Here is a 12,697-nt window from a genome sequence, read left to right on the forward strand (position 1 = left end):
GACTAGGAATTGGGACTTCAGTATTCTATGCCTGGCTGTGTTCTTGACTCACCTGATCTAGGGCAAGTTACTCAATTGCAAGCTGCCTGTGTTTACCTATCTGTAAAATGGATATAATACTTCAAGGGATGCTATGAGGCTTCACCAAATAATGTTGGTAAAGTGCTTTGAACCCCTCAGCTGAAAGGCACAATGAAAGTACAAAAAGCTTCTCAAGATCAGGTGCAGCTTGCGGAAAACATTTTGCTTAGATATCGCCCTGCTTATATAGCACTTCTGCATGAAAACAAGATCTTTGTTGGTTCCGCTCCTACAGTTTGTTCCTCATCTGAAATCATAATCCTATCTTTGTCACATCAGTCACTTTCACAGCAAGCAACTGGAATGTCACTAGCAAAGAATTATGACTTTAGGTGGGGAATAAGAAGGCAGAAACAGGTGAATTCTTTCTGAGAATCTCTGCCCCTGTATTTGTGTAGACGTCCTTAATATTTTGCTTCCTTTGATCTTTATTTATGCTGCACAAGTAGACTTGTTCCTGTGTCCCTAAAATAAAATGTTTTACAAAGTTTTCCAAAAGGTCAGAGCAGCTTTTTAAACTAAAACCGAGTAAATAATAGATGGTCTTTTAAGAACCAATTATGAAGAAATGGCTTCCTAAATCCTGGGATTCTGAATTTTCCTTTAAGTCCCTTATTCCAGTGGTTCACAAACTGTGGGTTGGGACCCCAAAGTCGGTCGCAACTCCATTTTAATGGGATCACCACGGCTGGCATAGACTTGCTGAGGCTCAGGGCCGAAGCCCGAGCCTCACCGCCCAGCACCAAAGCCCTTGGGCTTCGGCTTTGCCCCTGCCTCCCTCCCCACCCCTGGGGCTAAAGCCCTTGGCCTTAAGCTTTGGCATCCCTGCCTGGGGTGGCAGGGCTTGGGCTTCAGCTTTGCACCCCTCCCCGCCATTTAGGGCTCGGGCAAGCTCAGGCTTCAGTCCCCCCTCCTGAGGTCATGAAGTAATTTTTGTTGTCAGAAGGGGGTTGCGATGCAATGAAGTTTGAGAACCCCTGCCTTATTCAAATCCAGCCAAGGCAGACAGTGCTCAGATGGTATTACCATGTGATGGCCGTTCAGTGCTCTGTAAGTATTGTGTTCTCACTCCAGTTCTTAGTGGACAGGTGTCAACATTGCAAATACCATCACTTTACCTGGCACCATTACTAACAGGTTTTGCAGAACTGCAGTGGACTTGGTGACAGAATAACCTTCTCACACTTGGTGGTAGTGCCTCTAGGTTTGAAACATGCTAGTGGGGAAATAACTTCAAGCTCCAGGGCTTTCAAACCTTTCTTGGCCATTAAACGGACAGGTTTTAAATTAATATTTTGGATGAAATCCTGTTAGTTTCCAGAAACTTCAAGTTTTGAATGCTAGTGAGCATGTTTTTAATGAAATTTTACTATTTTAAAGGTAATTATAAAGACTACATTTTGCTGCCCTGAAGACAGAACTATCCATTATCATCTGTCCCCACGACTCTTCTCACTCTTGCTATGTGCTGAGGGCTAACAAAAAATATATTATTCTCTTTGCTTTGCAAAGTCTCGTGTGTGAGTGCTTATAGTCTAGGCTTTAATAGAGTCATTAATTTAAGGTGTGACTGTAAACTGATTTAAATGGATGTGAATGCTTTTATTTCACTTTCAATTATGCTTATTTCAGTTTAGCTTAAGTCGATTAGGAACAGGGTTAAGCTAAACTGAAATAAACCACTCGAAGTGTCCACACAGGTGTTTGAACCAGTTTAACTTAAACTAGTTTAATAAAACTGGTGGAAGATTTTATGTAGCCAAGGCCTCTGTCAGGATGACAGCCTAATAAAAGCAATCTCCTAGGGAATATATTTAGCTTGATAGTAGTAAATGACAATGACTGATACTTAATTGGGAAAGACTATGTATATTCTGTTTGAGGGAGACATTTGGTTAGTACCAACTGTTCAAATGGCACTAAATCCTAGGTGCTGGAGAATCCACTGCTACATAAATCCTCCAGTCCTTTCCTCCCTGCAGCAGGAATGTGAGGGTCATAGAAACTGGGGAAGATGTTGCCAAAGCTTATATATAAAAAGATTAAATAAAGAATATATATTAGACCGCAAAAAGCAGGGGACTCTACTTCAGAATTGAGATATAGCATGGCACTATATATATGGGGCCTTGAGAATATCCATGTCTTGGGTGTCAAGAGTATAACAGAGAAACAAACTAAGTAGCATCTCAGGAATAATTTCTGAAGTATTCCAGAATACATTATTTTTATGATAAAGGCAAGAGTAAAATACAGCCACCATCACTTAACAGGACTTTAAAATAGCAAATTTATTTAACACACTCCCAATATGAACAATCAAGAAAAAAAATTGATAGAGCAATCTCAGATAAATAGTAAAAAATTATTCTTATAAATCTTACTGAAGAGCCGCAGGCGTCTGTGTGATATCAAACTCTGACTTGCTGGAGGTAAGGACGCAGTTTGAGAATATCTTATCTCAAGTGACCTAGTTTCTCACTGTTTGTTCAAATACAGACATTTTTCTTATTTGAGGTTTTAATGTCTGTTTTCATAAAATGTATTCACAAGTTTCCAAAGGGGGAAAACCAAACTTTCGATGATTTTCATTCAAAGTGCTTGTTTTGGACAGGATTTTTTTTTTTTTAAATCCAGAAAAAACCAAACCTTTAACATTTGTTTTGCCTTTTATAGTTTAAGATTTGAAAATAATACATATTAGAGGTCAAATTTATTTTTAATATCAGGTATATTGATTTTATTTGTGCATTTAAATAACTTAGAACATGAGGTTACACATAAGCACACCCTGTCTACAAACAAGATTGCCCTTATGAATGCTGGGTCAAGGGCAAAGTCTTCAGGGTTAATTTTTTTAAATTCCTGACTTGAACCTGATTTTCAGATGTATTCTAGAGACCTTTAGATCACCATACCAAGTCCACATTATTTAGGCTTATCCACCTGACTCCTCTTTTGTTCAGAAACTATGTCTAAGTTGTGACTGGAGAGTGAGGTTAAATCCCCTCTCGAATCCTCCTTTCTGTTCACTTTGAACCGTACCAAGTCTTTTATCTCTCATGAAAAATTGTTCATTTTTCTGTCTTTGTGGCGGGGTGGTCCCCCCGCCATGCCTTGAAGGGCTTAAAACATCCCTGGGAGAGGGCGGAAAACAGCCCCAGCTATAGCCTGTGTAATTAGGGCCCAGCTGGCCCTTATAAGAGGGCAGTGGGCCAGAAGGAGAGACGCTCTGTCTTGCTACATGAAGAGACAAGGACCTGACTGTCTGGGAAGCTGAGGAGGGTACCTAAGGCAGAGCAGTGCTGGGGAAGGGCAGAGGGAGCTGGGGAGCTCCAGCCAAGCAGAGCCCCAGGCTGCAGGCCGAGGTAAAGGCCCACAAAAGGGTACTAAGGCTGCAGAGGAGCAGCCCAGACCTAGACAGAGGCAGCTGGTCCGACCCCCCTTGCCGACGATGAGTGGTACAGACTGCAGTCTGCCCCAGGGAGCGGGGGCTAGACGATGACTGACCGTAGCCACTGAGGCAAGGGAGGGATAGGGGGTTGAGGGTTCCCCTGAGAGGGGAGACCCAGACTGAGGGGGTACTGCCAGGGGGCAGAACCCTAATCTAGAAGGGCACCAGGGTCCGGGGCGAGCAGCAGGCAAGACACTGACCGGCAGAGGGCGCTCCTGGCTGAAAAGAGCTAATTCCCTGGACAACCAGCAGGAGGCGCTGCTGCAGCGGTGTGTCGTCACCCCACGACGGTCTTCTACACATTTCAAAGTATTAACTAATCTCCTACAAAAGAAAATCTATAGGTTTCTTGCTGAGATTTCAGACTGTCTTAGAAGGTTATTTTATCTTCCAGAGTTTGAATCTTGGATGACTTTGTCCACCACTGGAATATATCTTTGATATGCTCAGTAAGTCTTCTAACTCTGCTTTGTCCTTTACATTCATCTCTTCATCCACATGTTGGAAGTATCACAATAAATCATCTAATTTCTTTTGTGTTCTCATAACTAAGAGTTTTGCAGCATTAGGTCCTCAACACAGTTTTTTTTTAAATCTTGTCTCTGACTCTCAAAATTCAACCATTCATGATTTTAAATATCTTTAGTTGCTCAGCCCCTCCAAATTCCCCATTTTGTTAACTACAGTAGTATTACATGGCAGTTCCCATAATCCAATCCAGTTTTTCAATTCTACCTTATTGTTTGCTGATCTGGAAGCCATTGACTTCATTGAGAACAGAATTAGGTCCATCATAAGTACAATTAGGTCCCCATTCAGCAACACACTTAAGAACAAGTGTATGAATAACTTTAAAAAATGATTAAATGCTTGTCATAATTTGGACCTTAATCTACAAAGTAATCCTTTCCCTTGAAATGAAATAAGGGGGAGGATATAGGGGACAGACTCCATTGTAACTGAAGAAACTAAATGTAGTTTATCATAAATTTATGACTAGAGGGCATTTGCACTCTCAGAGCCCTAATCTTCCTAGGTGCTGCACACTCTCAACTTCCATTGATTCCACTGAAGTACTCAACACCTCACAGGATAAGGACCTTATCTGGAAAAATTAGATTGCAGGAAATGTAGCATCATATGGCTTCTATAATTTCTAGATGTTATCAGTAATAGATATGGCAGTATGGTTTTCATTGCACGTGAACAAAAAAACAGTCTGAGATATTTTCCCCCAAAGATTCAATAATCAGACTTCACAACATTAGTGTGAATAGGACTGAATTTCTTTTAGCATAGGCCTGGCTTCCTACCCTACTAGCAAATTTTAAGCCAGTTTAAAAGCATCTCACACTGAGTAGTAACTCACTCCAATAATCCTATTCACTCAAATGGGAACACTATGGTGAGTAACTGCTCACTGGTGTAATTCAAGAGTTCATAATAGCCCTCAAAATGTCCAGTTACTAGGAACATACCTAAGAACTGTGTTTTGATCATTGGTTAGATAGTGACTGAGAGGAAAATACCTGACTGGCTTGTGTTATGACCATTGCTTGCTGAAGTCCCTTGGATTTCTACAGAGACTTTCACCATCTGGTCTTCCTTAACATTGCACTAACCTTGTCTCTTTCTCCATAGTTTTAGGAAAACACAATGCATCTGTGCAATCCCATCTATGCCACAATAGGTCACGTAACATTTTCAATCTTGCTCCATAGCAAAGCATCTTCAGAAATTGCCCTAGCAGAGGGAAATTAAATACCAAGACTATGTCTGACGTTGGTTGTTTGATTCTACAGTGACACCTGATCCTAAGAGATCATGGGACCTTCCTGGAGTGTCTAATATTGGTTCACTTTCCTGCCAGAATAGGGTTGAAATCTAATCAATCTTTCTCAACTCATAACTAACAAAGTGCAGTACAGTAATCTACCCTTCTGAATCACAGTGCCCTTATTTGGATCTTAGGAACCTAATCGAATGCTCACTGAAATCAATGGAAGTCTTTCCATCAACTTAAATGGGCATTGGACCAGTCCCTACCTAAAGCAGCTATATGCCATCCTTGAGCAGAGGACACAAATCTGGGTTTTCACATTGACGTAGGCTGTGTTGTTGTTTTCTACTGACAAATTTTCAGTGGAGTCTACACTATCTAAATTGTTTTAGGTCCACAGATGGACATCTCAAACTGGTGACATGACTGATGTGATTCGGATAGTTACTAAGAATCAACAGGAAAAGTTTCTCTCTTAGAAATTTGCTTCCAGGATAACTGTCTTGTTGGAGTCTAAGTTTAAATCTGGGGGTGGCCATGATTTTTGGTTTGTCTTTTGATGTCTGCAGTCTGTCTTTTCATTATGCGGAAAAGACTGCAAAGTTGACGACAAATAAAACCCTAATTAATTCCAAAAGTTCCCTCTTTGCAGATTTATCCAATAAAATGCTTCAAAGTCTCCAGTTGGTGAAACTATTGCTGCTGGGAGCTTAGGTACACTATCTCTAACCAAGCATTACCGTCAGTCCCTTGATCATTGCATGGAAGCCTAATGAGTTAAAATACAGATTCCATGATTTTATACCATTCTTGCATTGTACCCACAAAAATTATTACAAAAATTAAAAATCCCTTCCTTATATTAGGCCACTGTCATTTATATCCACCATTCATTGAAATCTGCTAGGCAGCCTGCTTTCCTTGGATTTTGCCTGCGTGCCTCCCACATTTTGAGAGGTGAGGGAAGGCTGGTTTTAGCACCCACTGTAATTGATCCAGGCCATATTCTGCCACCCTTACTCACACTGTGTCTACTTGTACCTCACTCCATCTACAGTCCCGCTGTTTTCAATCAGACTATTTGTGGGATAAGGTTCTATACAGCATGAGTATCAGGCATCACTATGGTTGTGGAACTCAAAACCAAGTTGGACTATGTAAGTGGGGCGTATACAATTAGGAAAAAACCCAAGTTTTCAAAAGGGTCCACTGATTTTATGACACTTACTTGGCACTATATGGCCTAATTTTCATGGCTGCTTAGCATTTATGGCTCCCAGTGACTTCAGTTGGAATTGTAGGGCTAGGTACTGGCTGACTTGAGTTGGGCACATAAGATAGAGAACACTTCTAAAAATATTTGGAGCGGGTTTTGGAGAAAAAACTATTAATCCCCTTTAGAGACGGGATAGAAGTAACAGTGAATACATGACAGAAGTCAAAAGAGAGTACATTTCATAAGATGAATGAGATTGGGCAGTCACAGAATCACATGAATAGTAGATGATCTGGTTAAAGTGCACTGCATTGAGCAACTATATGCTTTAACTGAATCAAAATGGCACTACTTTCCAGGAAAATATAATCACTGCTATATATTCTAAGACTTGCCACTAACTGCTACTAGTTTACATAAATCTGAATGTATGAGACTGGATCTAGAAATTGCAAACTCCATGAGAAGCACCCCTTCTGTTCCCTTTGTTTGTTGTTCTCCAGCAAGCATGGAATTAGGGATAAACAACCAGACCTGATCTGCTACAATGGAAGATGTTCTAAATGCTACAGTGTTGCTGGGGTATGGGGGAAAGTGTTGATGAGAACTACAGCCCATCTCAGGAGACCGAAATAGGAGCAGGACTGATGATAAGACAAACGAGATGAGAAACTTGGTCATAAAACCAATACACACTGAATAATTTTGTCAGTTTTCAAGTTATTACTTAGCAGGCATGGAAGTCACAGTCACTGTTTGCTTTTGTCTGTGAATTATGAATTATTTTGCACGTTTGCATTAGAATACATTAGGATAAAACTGCCTTTAATATATCAGACAAAATGCATTTATGGGGAACCTTCTCCTCCCTCGCACCCTCCGACCCAGCTGTTCCTTTAATCACAGAATAGTGAGATACAGGATCCAATCAATGCTGGGGTTATCCTAGGCAAGTGACAAATCGTTATACTTCTGAAAATTATTAATCTTAGTGGCGCTGTGCTGGTGTGCTATGATTTACTGAGAACAAAATAACCTCACAATGCTCAATTTAAAATTGGACATGGGTTCTGAATAATGACACACTTACTGACATGATAAAGCAATTGAATAGCGTGGATTCATTTGTAACAAAGGAAGAAACAGCTGTACTGTTGAAGATCAGATTGATGAATACAATGCAACAAAAAAAATTTCCAGGGTAAAATGCCTGAAAATTTTTCTTGTTGGGAAAAGGAGCCTTAACAATCAACGTGTTAAGGTTAGATGGTTTTTTGAAATTAGCCCTTCCCCCAGATGTGCCATTACAGGGGGAAGTTTCGAAGAGCTCGCTTTTACTTACAGGTTGAGGTAGGAACTCAGTGTAACAGTGCTGGGGCTCATCAGCTTGCTCCGCAGGTACAATTCACTAGTTCACATGGCAGACATATTGCGCATAGCAAGGAATGATCCAGACACCTGCACTTCCCCCACGGTCATTACATGAAGTAGCAGGTGCTGCGTATATGTTTCAGAAGTTATTGGGCTCAAAATGCAAGATTGTATGGCATGTGTTATGCAGGATGTCAGACCAGATGATTACAGTGATCACTGAAATCTATGAATCTCAGTGTAACCAGTCAGGCTATTGTAACTCTTGAGTTTTCCTGTCCACTGGATACCTCAGTGCCTGCTTCTTTTGTGTCTCTTCCGGTCAAGCACCATAGATTTAGCTCCTCTCACCTATGGCAGTTCAGAAATAGCGACCCTTTATAGCAGATTAGTTCTGGCCCCTTCAACTTTCAATTTAAAGTGGCACAGAGCCATTGAAGTCAATGGAGCTACTCTAGTTTACATCAGCAGAGGATCTGGCCCTAACTTGTCTTTTGGACATACTCTTTCTGCCGGCTTTTAGGAAGACTGGGGTAAAAAGGCAGAGAGCTTTATTTATCACTACTCATTTGGTAGTGGATTATGACCAACTATAGCTATAAGTTTCAGAGTAGCAGCCGTGTCTCTAAGGTACCGCAAGTACTCCTTTTCTTATAGCTATAAGGTAGAAACACCTTCTCAATTTTCATATAATGCTAGTGTATGTATTTGATCTGAGCTTAAAAAATTTAGAAGGGTCCCCCGAACATGGGACGGCTGTTGACTGCCAGGTTATTGGGGGGGAAATAACAAAGCTATAAACCCTCAGTTGCCACAACTGACTCTGCATTCCTGATTCCCCCATGCCACAAAAATTAGGCAAACCCTTTGCTGAGTCTAGTCTGCTTCTATGTATATATTTATTTGTATTCAGATAAGTAAGTCGGTGAGATTTTGTTGTTGTTGTTGTTCTTGGCTGACAAATGGCAAAGGTGCTCCCAGCCCAGAAAACAATTTGTGTTTCAATTTGAGAGGGGGAAAAAAAAATCAACTTTCCAATATTCAAGCTACATAAACTATAACTTTTAAAGTATTTATACTTACTATTCAAATGATGTACTCAAAGGAGTTGTGCTCCAGGGGTTAAATGCACAATAGGCATATTAATTCTAAATTAATTAAATGGGCATTTTAACCAATAGGCAATTCAAAAATCCTTTTAAAATTTATTATGCTGTGTCTGGCACACATCTGCTTGTATGTTGTTTTCCCGTCCCCTGGCATTTCTCTGTTGGACTCTAAGTCCTTCAGGCCAGGAACTATGTTTCTATGTTTGTGTGGTGCCCAGCACAATGGGGACCTGATTAAATATTTAATAACAATAATTAGAGATGGGCAGGAAGTCAGTTTTCCCATCCCAGGAAAATTTTTGAGAGTCTGGAAAACTTTCCATCCCAAATCAGGACAAAAGCTGATAACTCTCAAAATTTTGCAGAGTTGAAATCCTGCAATATTTTGTTTTAGAAACAAATATGTTCCTCTGGAAATATACTCATCCAGCTGTAGATGCTGACTGAAATTAACATAAATGTCAGTTTCAGAGCTGCAGATCACTCAATAGCAGCTGTGAAACTGACCAGACTCTTGCTGTCAGCCTGGGATCCATGTAAAGTTCATAGAAAACGAATCAATCCCAGAAAAGATTTTGACAACTCAGTTAATTCCAACAAAAAAAAAGTTGTCTGAATTTTTTCAACCAACTCTAACAACATGCAGAGAATATTCTTGATTTCTATGAACTCTAGGTCAGGTGCTAGGGGGTCTCATTGAAATAAATGACAAAACTCCCATTGCTTTCAGTAGAAGCTGGTTCATACCCTAACTGCCTATTTAAAAGATTTATTAATTTATTAATAAAACAATCTTTTCTTTTCCTAAATTGTCTCCTGCTTTGAAACCAAGTTTCAGCCCAGACTGAAATATACAATTGGCACCATAAAGAGGTTCCCAGATAGTTTAGTGGCAACCTGCCTGTCCAGAAGTCCAAGCATGCTTACCATTCTTGTTGAGTCTTCATAGTGAGGCCATATAGCCTATAGGCACAAATACTGAATGATATCTGAGCTCTCCAGGTCAAGAATTAGGCTCACTGTGGGGGTAAGATTGTGAAAGTTTGAACTGCTGTTACAGATTCCCTACCCATCTCTTCTGTGAAAGTCATACTGACCTCCATCACACTCCTGTGTATCACAAGCATGCTCAGATATCTGTGCTTTGGTCATGAGTGAAATGAGTGTTACTGCCAACTACTTTTCCAAGGGACATCTGTCCATATCTCATAGCCACTTTATTGTTTGGTACAATTTCATGTTTGTCAGTTTAAGCACGGCAAAAGGTTGGGAGTAGGAATAGCAGGGGGAGTTTGCTGCTGTGATTAACAAGCAAGGGCAGAATTCTGACTGCATGATTCTAGCTAGCACTGTTAATCCCTCATTTTCAAGAGTACTAAAAAACATAACCATACAACAGATCAACTTACATATTTTAAGATCCCTTCCAGCATGGAGACAAAAACAGAAAATCATTCAAACATATCAGGAATATATACTGAAAACTTAATTAGAGGAACAGGCAGCATGTGTGAGCTATGATCTTCATGCACTTTGTTCAGAAGCATAAAGCAGTTTTACATTTTACCTGCATTTTGTAGAAATCTCTTCCAGTTAAAAGTTGCACTGGGTGTGGTCATAATTCCTAGATTCAAGGGAAGAAAAGAACAACATGTTTTACTAGACCTGCGGTGGCAGAACAATAGCTCTTAAAGTCTTGTATTGAGTGAATCATGTCTTTGTCAAATACTCTAAATCCCACTTGAAATTGCTCCCATTTCAGGCTTTTCCTTTCCCGCCTACATTTCCTTGCCTAGAATTTCTGTAGCATTCAGTCTGAGTTTTCCAATTTAGGTTCCAATATTTATACCTTGGGCCAAATGCACTCACAGGGTGCAACTCCATGGAAGTCCACAGAGTCATGCCTACTTGCATCAATGTTGGTTTGGCCTCTTAATACTATGTTGTTGTCTGGATATCTCATAGGTAGATTTTACTTGACAGGAAAATCATCTGGATTTGTTCTGAAACATGTACCAAAGTATCATGGAATAAAACATCATGCCCAAATACTTGGATGTCACTACCAAATTATATGAATATTTAATCTCTTCATAAATCTTAAACCCTAACCCCACACTACACAGTTAAAAAAAAATCTCTCTTTAGAAGGCCAAAGTTAAACATGTAAAATTTTATTTTCACATTCTACAATTGGTTAGTTTAGGAACATCAGCTGCAGCTGAAGCACCCACATTTAAAACGCAAAGCTAGGTCTTAATTTTTATTAAATATTACCTAGATGGCACCATAGATGTATATAGCGCTTTACAAACAGAATACATCACATTCTCTGGACTAACTGTCCAACCAAGATTTTCAAAAGCAAATACTGATTTTGGGTGCCTCTGGTTTTGGGACTCCAACTTGAGGCATGTTAAAGGGGCCTGATTTTTAGAGAATGGGTGCTCAGCACTTTCTGAAAATTAGGCGTGAAGAGTTGATGCAAAGCTTATTGAAGTCTAGGAAGACTCTCCCTGACTTCATCATGCTCTGGGTCAGGCCCATAAATGTGTCATGTTGGGCTGCTGAAAGTTGACTCACCCAAAGTCAAGAGTTCACTTGAAAATCTAGGTGAAATCTTGGCCCACTGAAGTCAACAGCAAAACTTTGACTCCAGTGGAGCCAGGCTGTCATCCTATGTCTATTTCAGCAAGACTTCTGTATCACTTGAAAAATGCACATAAGTAAACATCACAAGGGTAGCAAGCTTTAAAACAAGCACGTACCTTGAATATTTCAAAACTTACCTTGAGTTTGGATATATATTTTGCTTCTAGCATCTGGCTTTAAAGAGAGGAGAGCAAAAGCGTAAATTTCATTGCACGCTCCCCACCCCAAAAACTGTTCAGACTCAAAATAATCTAGTGCAGTAATATGCTCCACTACATAGTTGCCCTTTGAGTATTGAGAAGCAAAACAGACTAGCTGTACTTCTAATGGGTTTTGAACTTTAGAAAGGAATACTTTTGCAAGGTCAAATGCACAAGAAGATCAGGGATTAAAATTAGGTTTAATCAATCTTTGTATCAACCAACCAATTTTGCAGTTTGATACAATTACCAGATTAATATAAAACCTACTTTTTCACAATGACACTTCTAGCATCCATTAGTCTGCTCATTGCATGGAGAGAGAGAGAGAGAGAACTATTTCTCTGCAGAAGGAAGGCTGTCGTTTCAAAAAACACTGGGACTAGCAAAAAAACCATAATTGGTTTAAAAGCCACAGAATCAGTTTAATCAAAGTGCATTTATCTAAAAAGGGCCTTTCAAACATACCAGGCAAGAAACAAAACTCCACTTATCTCTCACAGCATCCTTTGTCAAAGACTGCTGCCGAATATATATGGCCTTATCTACATGTGGAAATTGACCAGCATAGCTATTCTGGAATAACTATTCTGCTATAGCTTCTGGAATAACTCTCCTCTGTGGACACTACTCTGCTTCCAAAGGTATTCTGGAATAGCTATGCAATGCAGATATAGCTGTTTTCACCATGTAGACAAAGCTTATGTGTTTAAACAAAGGCTTGCTCCTTCACAGCCTACCTTCTCTCCATAATTGATTCTATAGCAAATCAGGCTGTATAATATGCATTTTGCCATGAAACCAGCCAAGTAGGCCTTTAGTCAAGAAGTTCCC

At 39.9% G+C, this 12,697-nt stretch overlaps 1 protein-coding gene across 3 annotated transcripts in view; it reads right to left on the reverse strand.

Moving 5' to 3' along the window:
• The window catches only part of GLT1D1 (glycosyltransferase 1 domain containing 1), an 87,839-nt gene that overhangs the window by 51,563 nt on the left and 23,579 nt on the right, over positions 1-12,697 (reverse strand). For all 3 annotated transcript variants that reach the window (XM_074972696.1, XM_074972694.1, XM_074972695.1), the window contains exons 5-6: positions 11,801-11,837; positions 10,579-10,635 (exon numbers count right to left, since the gene is read on the reverse strand). In XM_074972696.1, coding sequence (XP_074828797.1) covers positions 10,579-10,635; positions 11,801-11,837 — 94 coding nt within the window. The remainder of the gene's footprint in view (positions 1-10,578; positions 10,636-11,800; positions 11,838-12,697) is intronic.

Source organism: Natator depressus, chromosome 15 (assembly GCF_965152275.1).
Source record: "Natator depressus isolate rNatDep1 chromosome 15, rNatDep2.hap1, whole genome shotgun sequence".
NCBI lineage: Eukaryota > Metazoa > Chordata > Testudines > Cheloniidae > Natator > Natator depressus.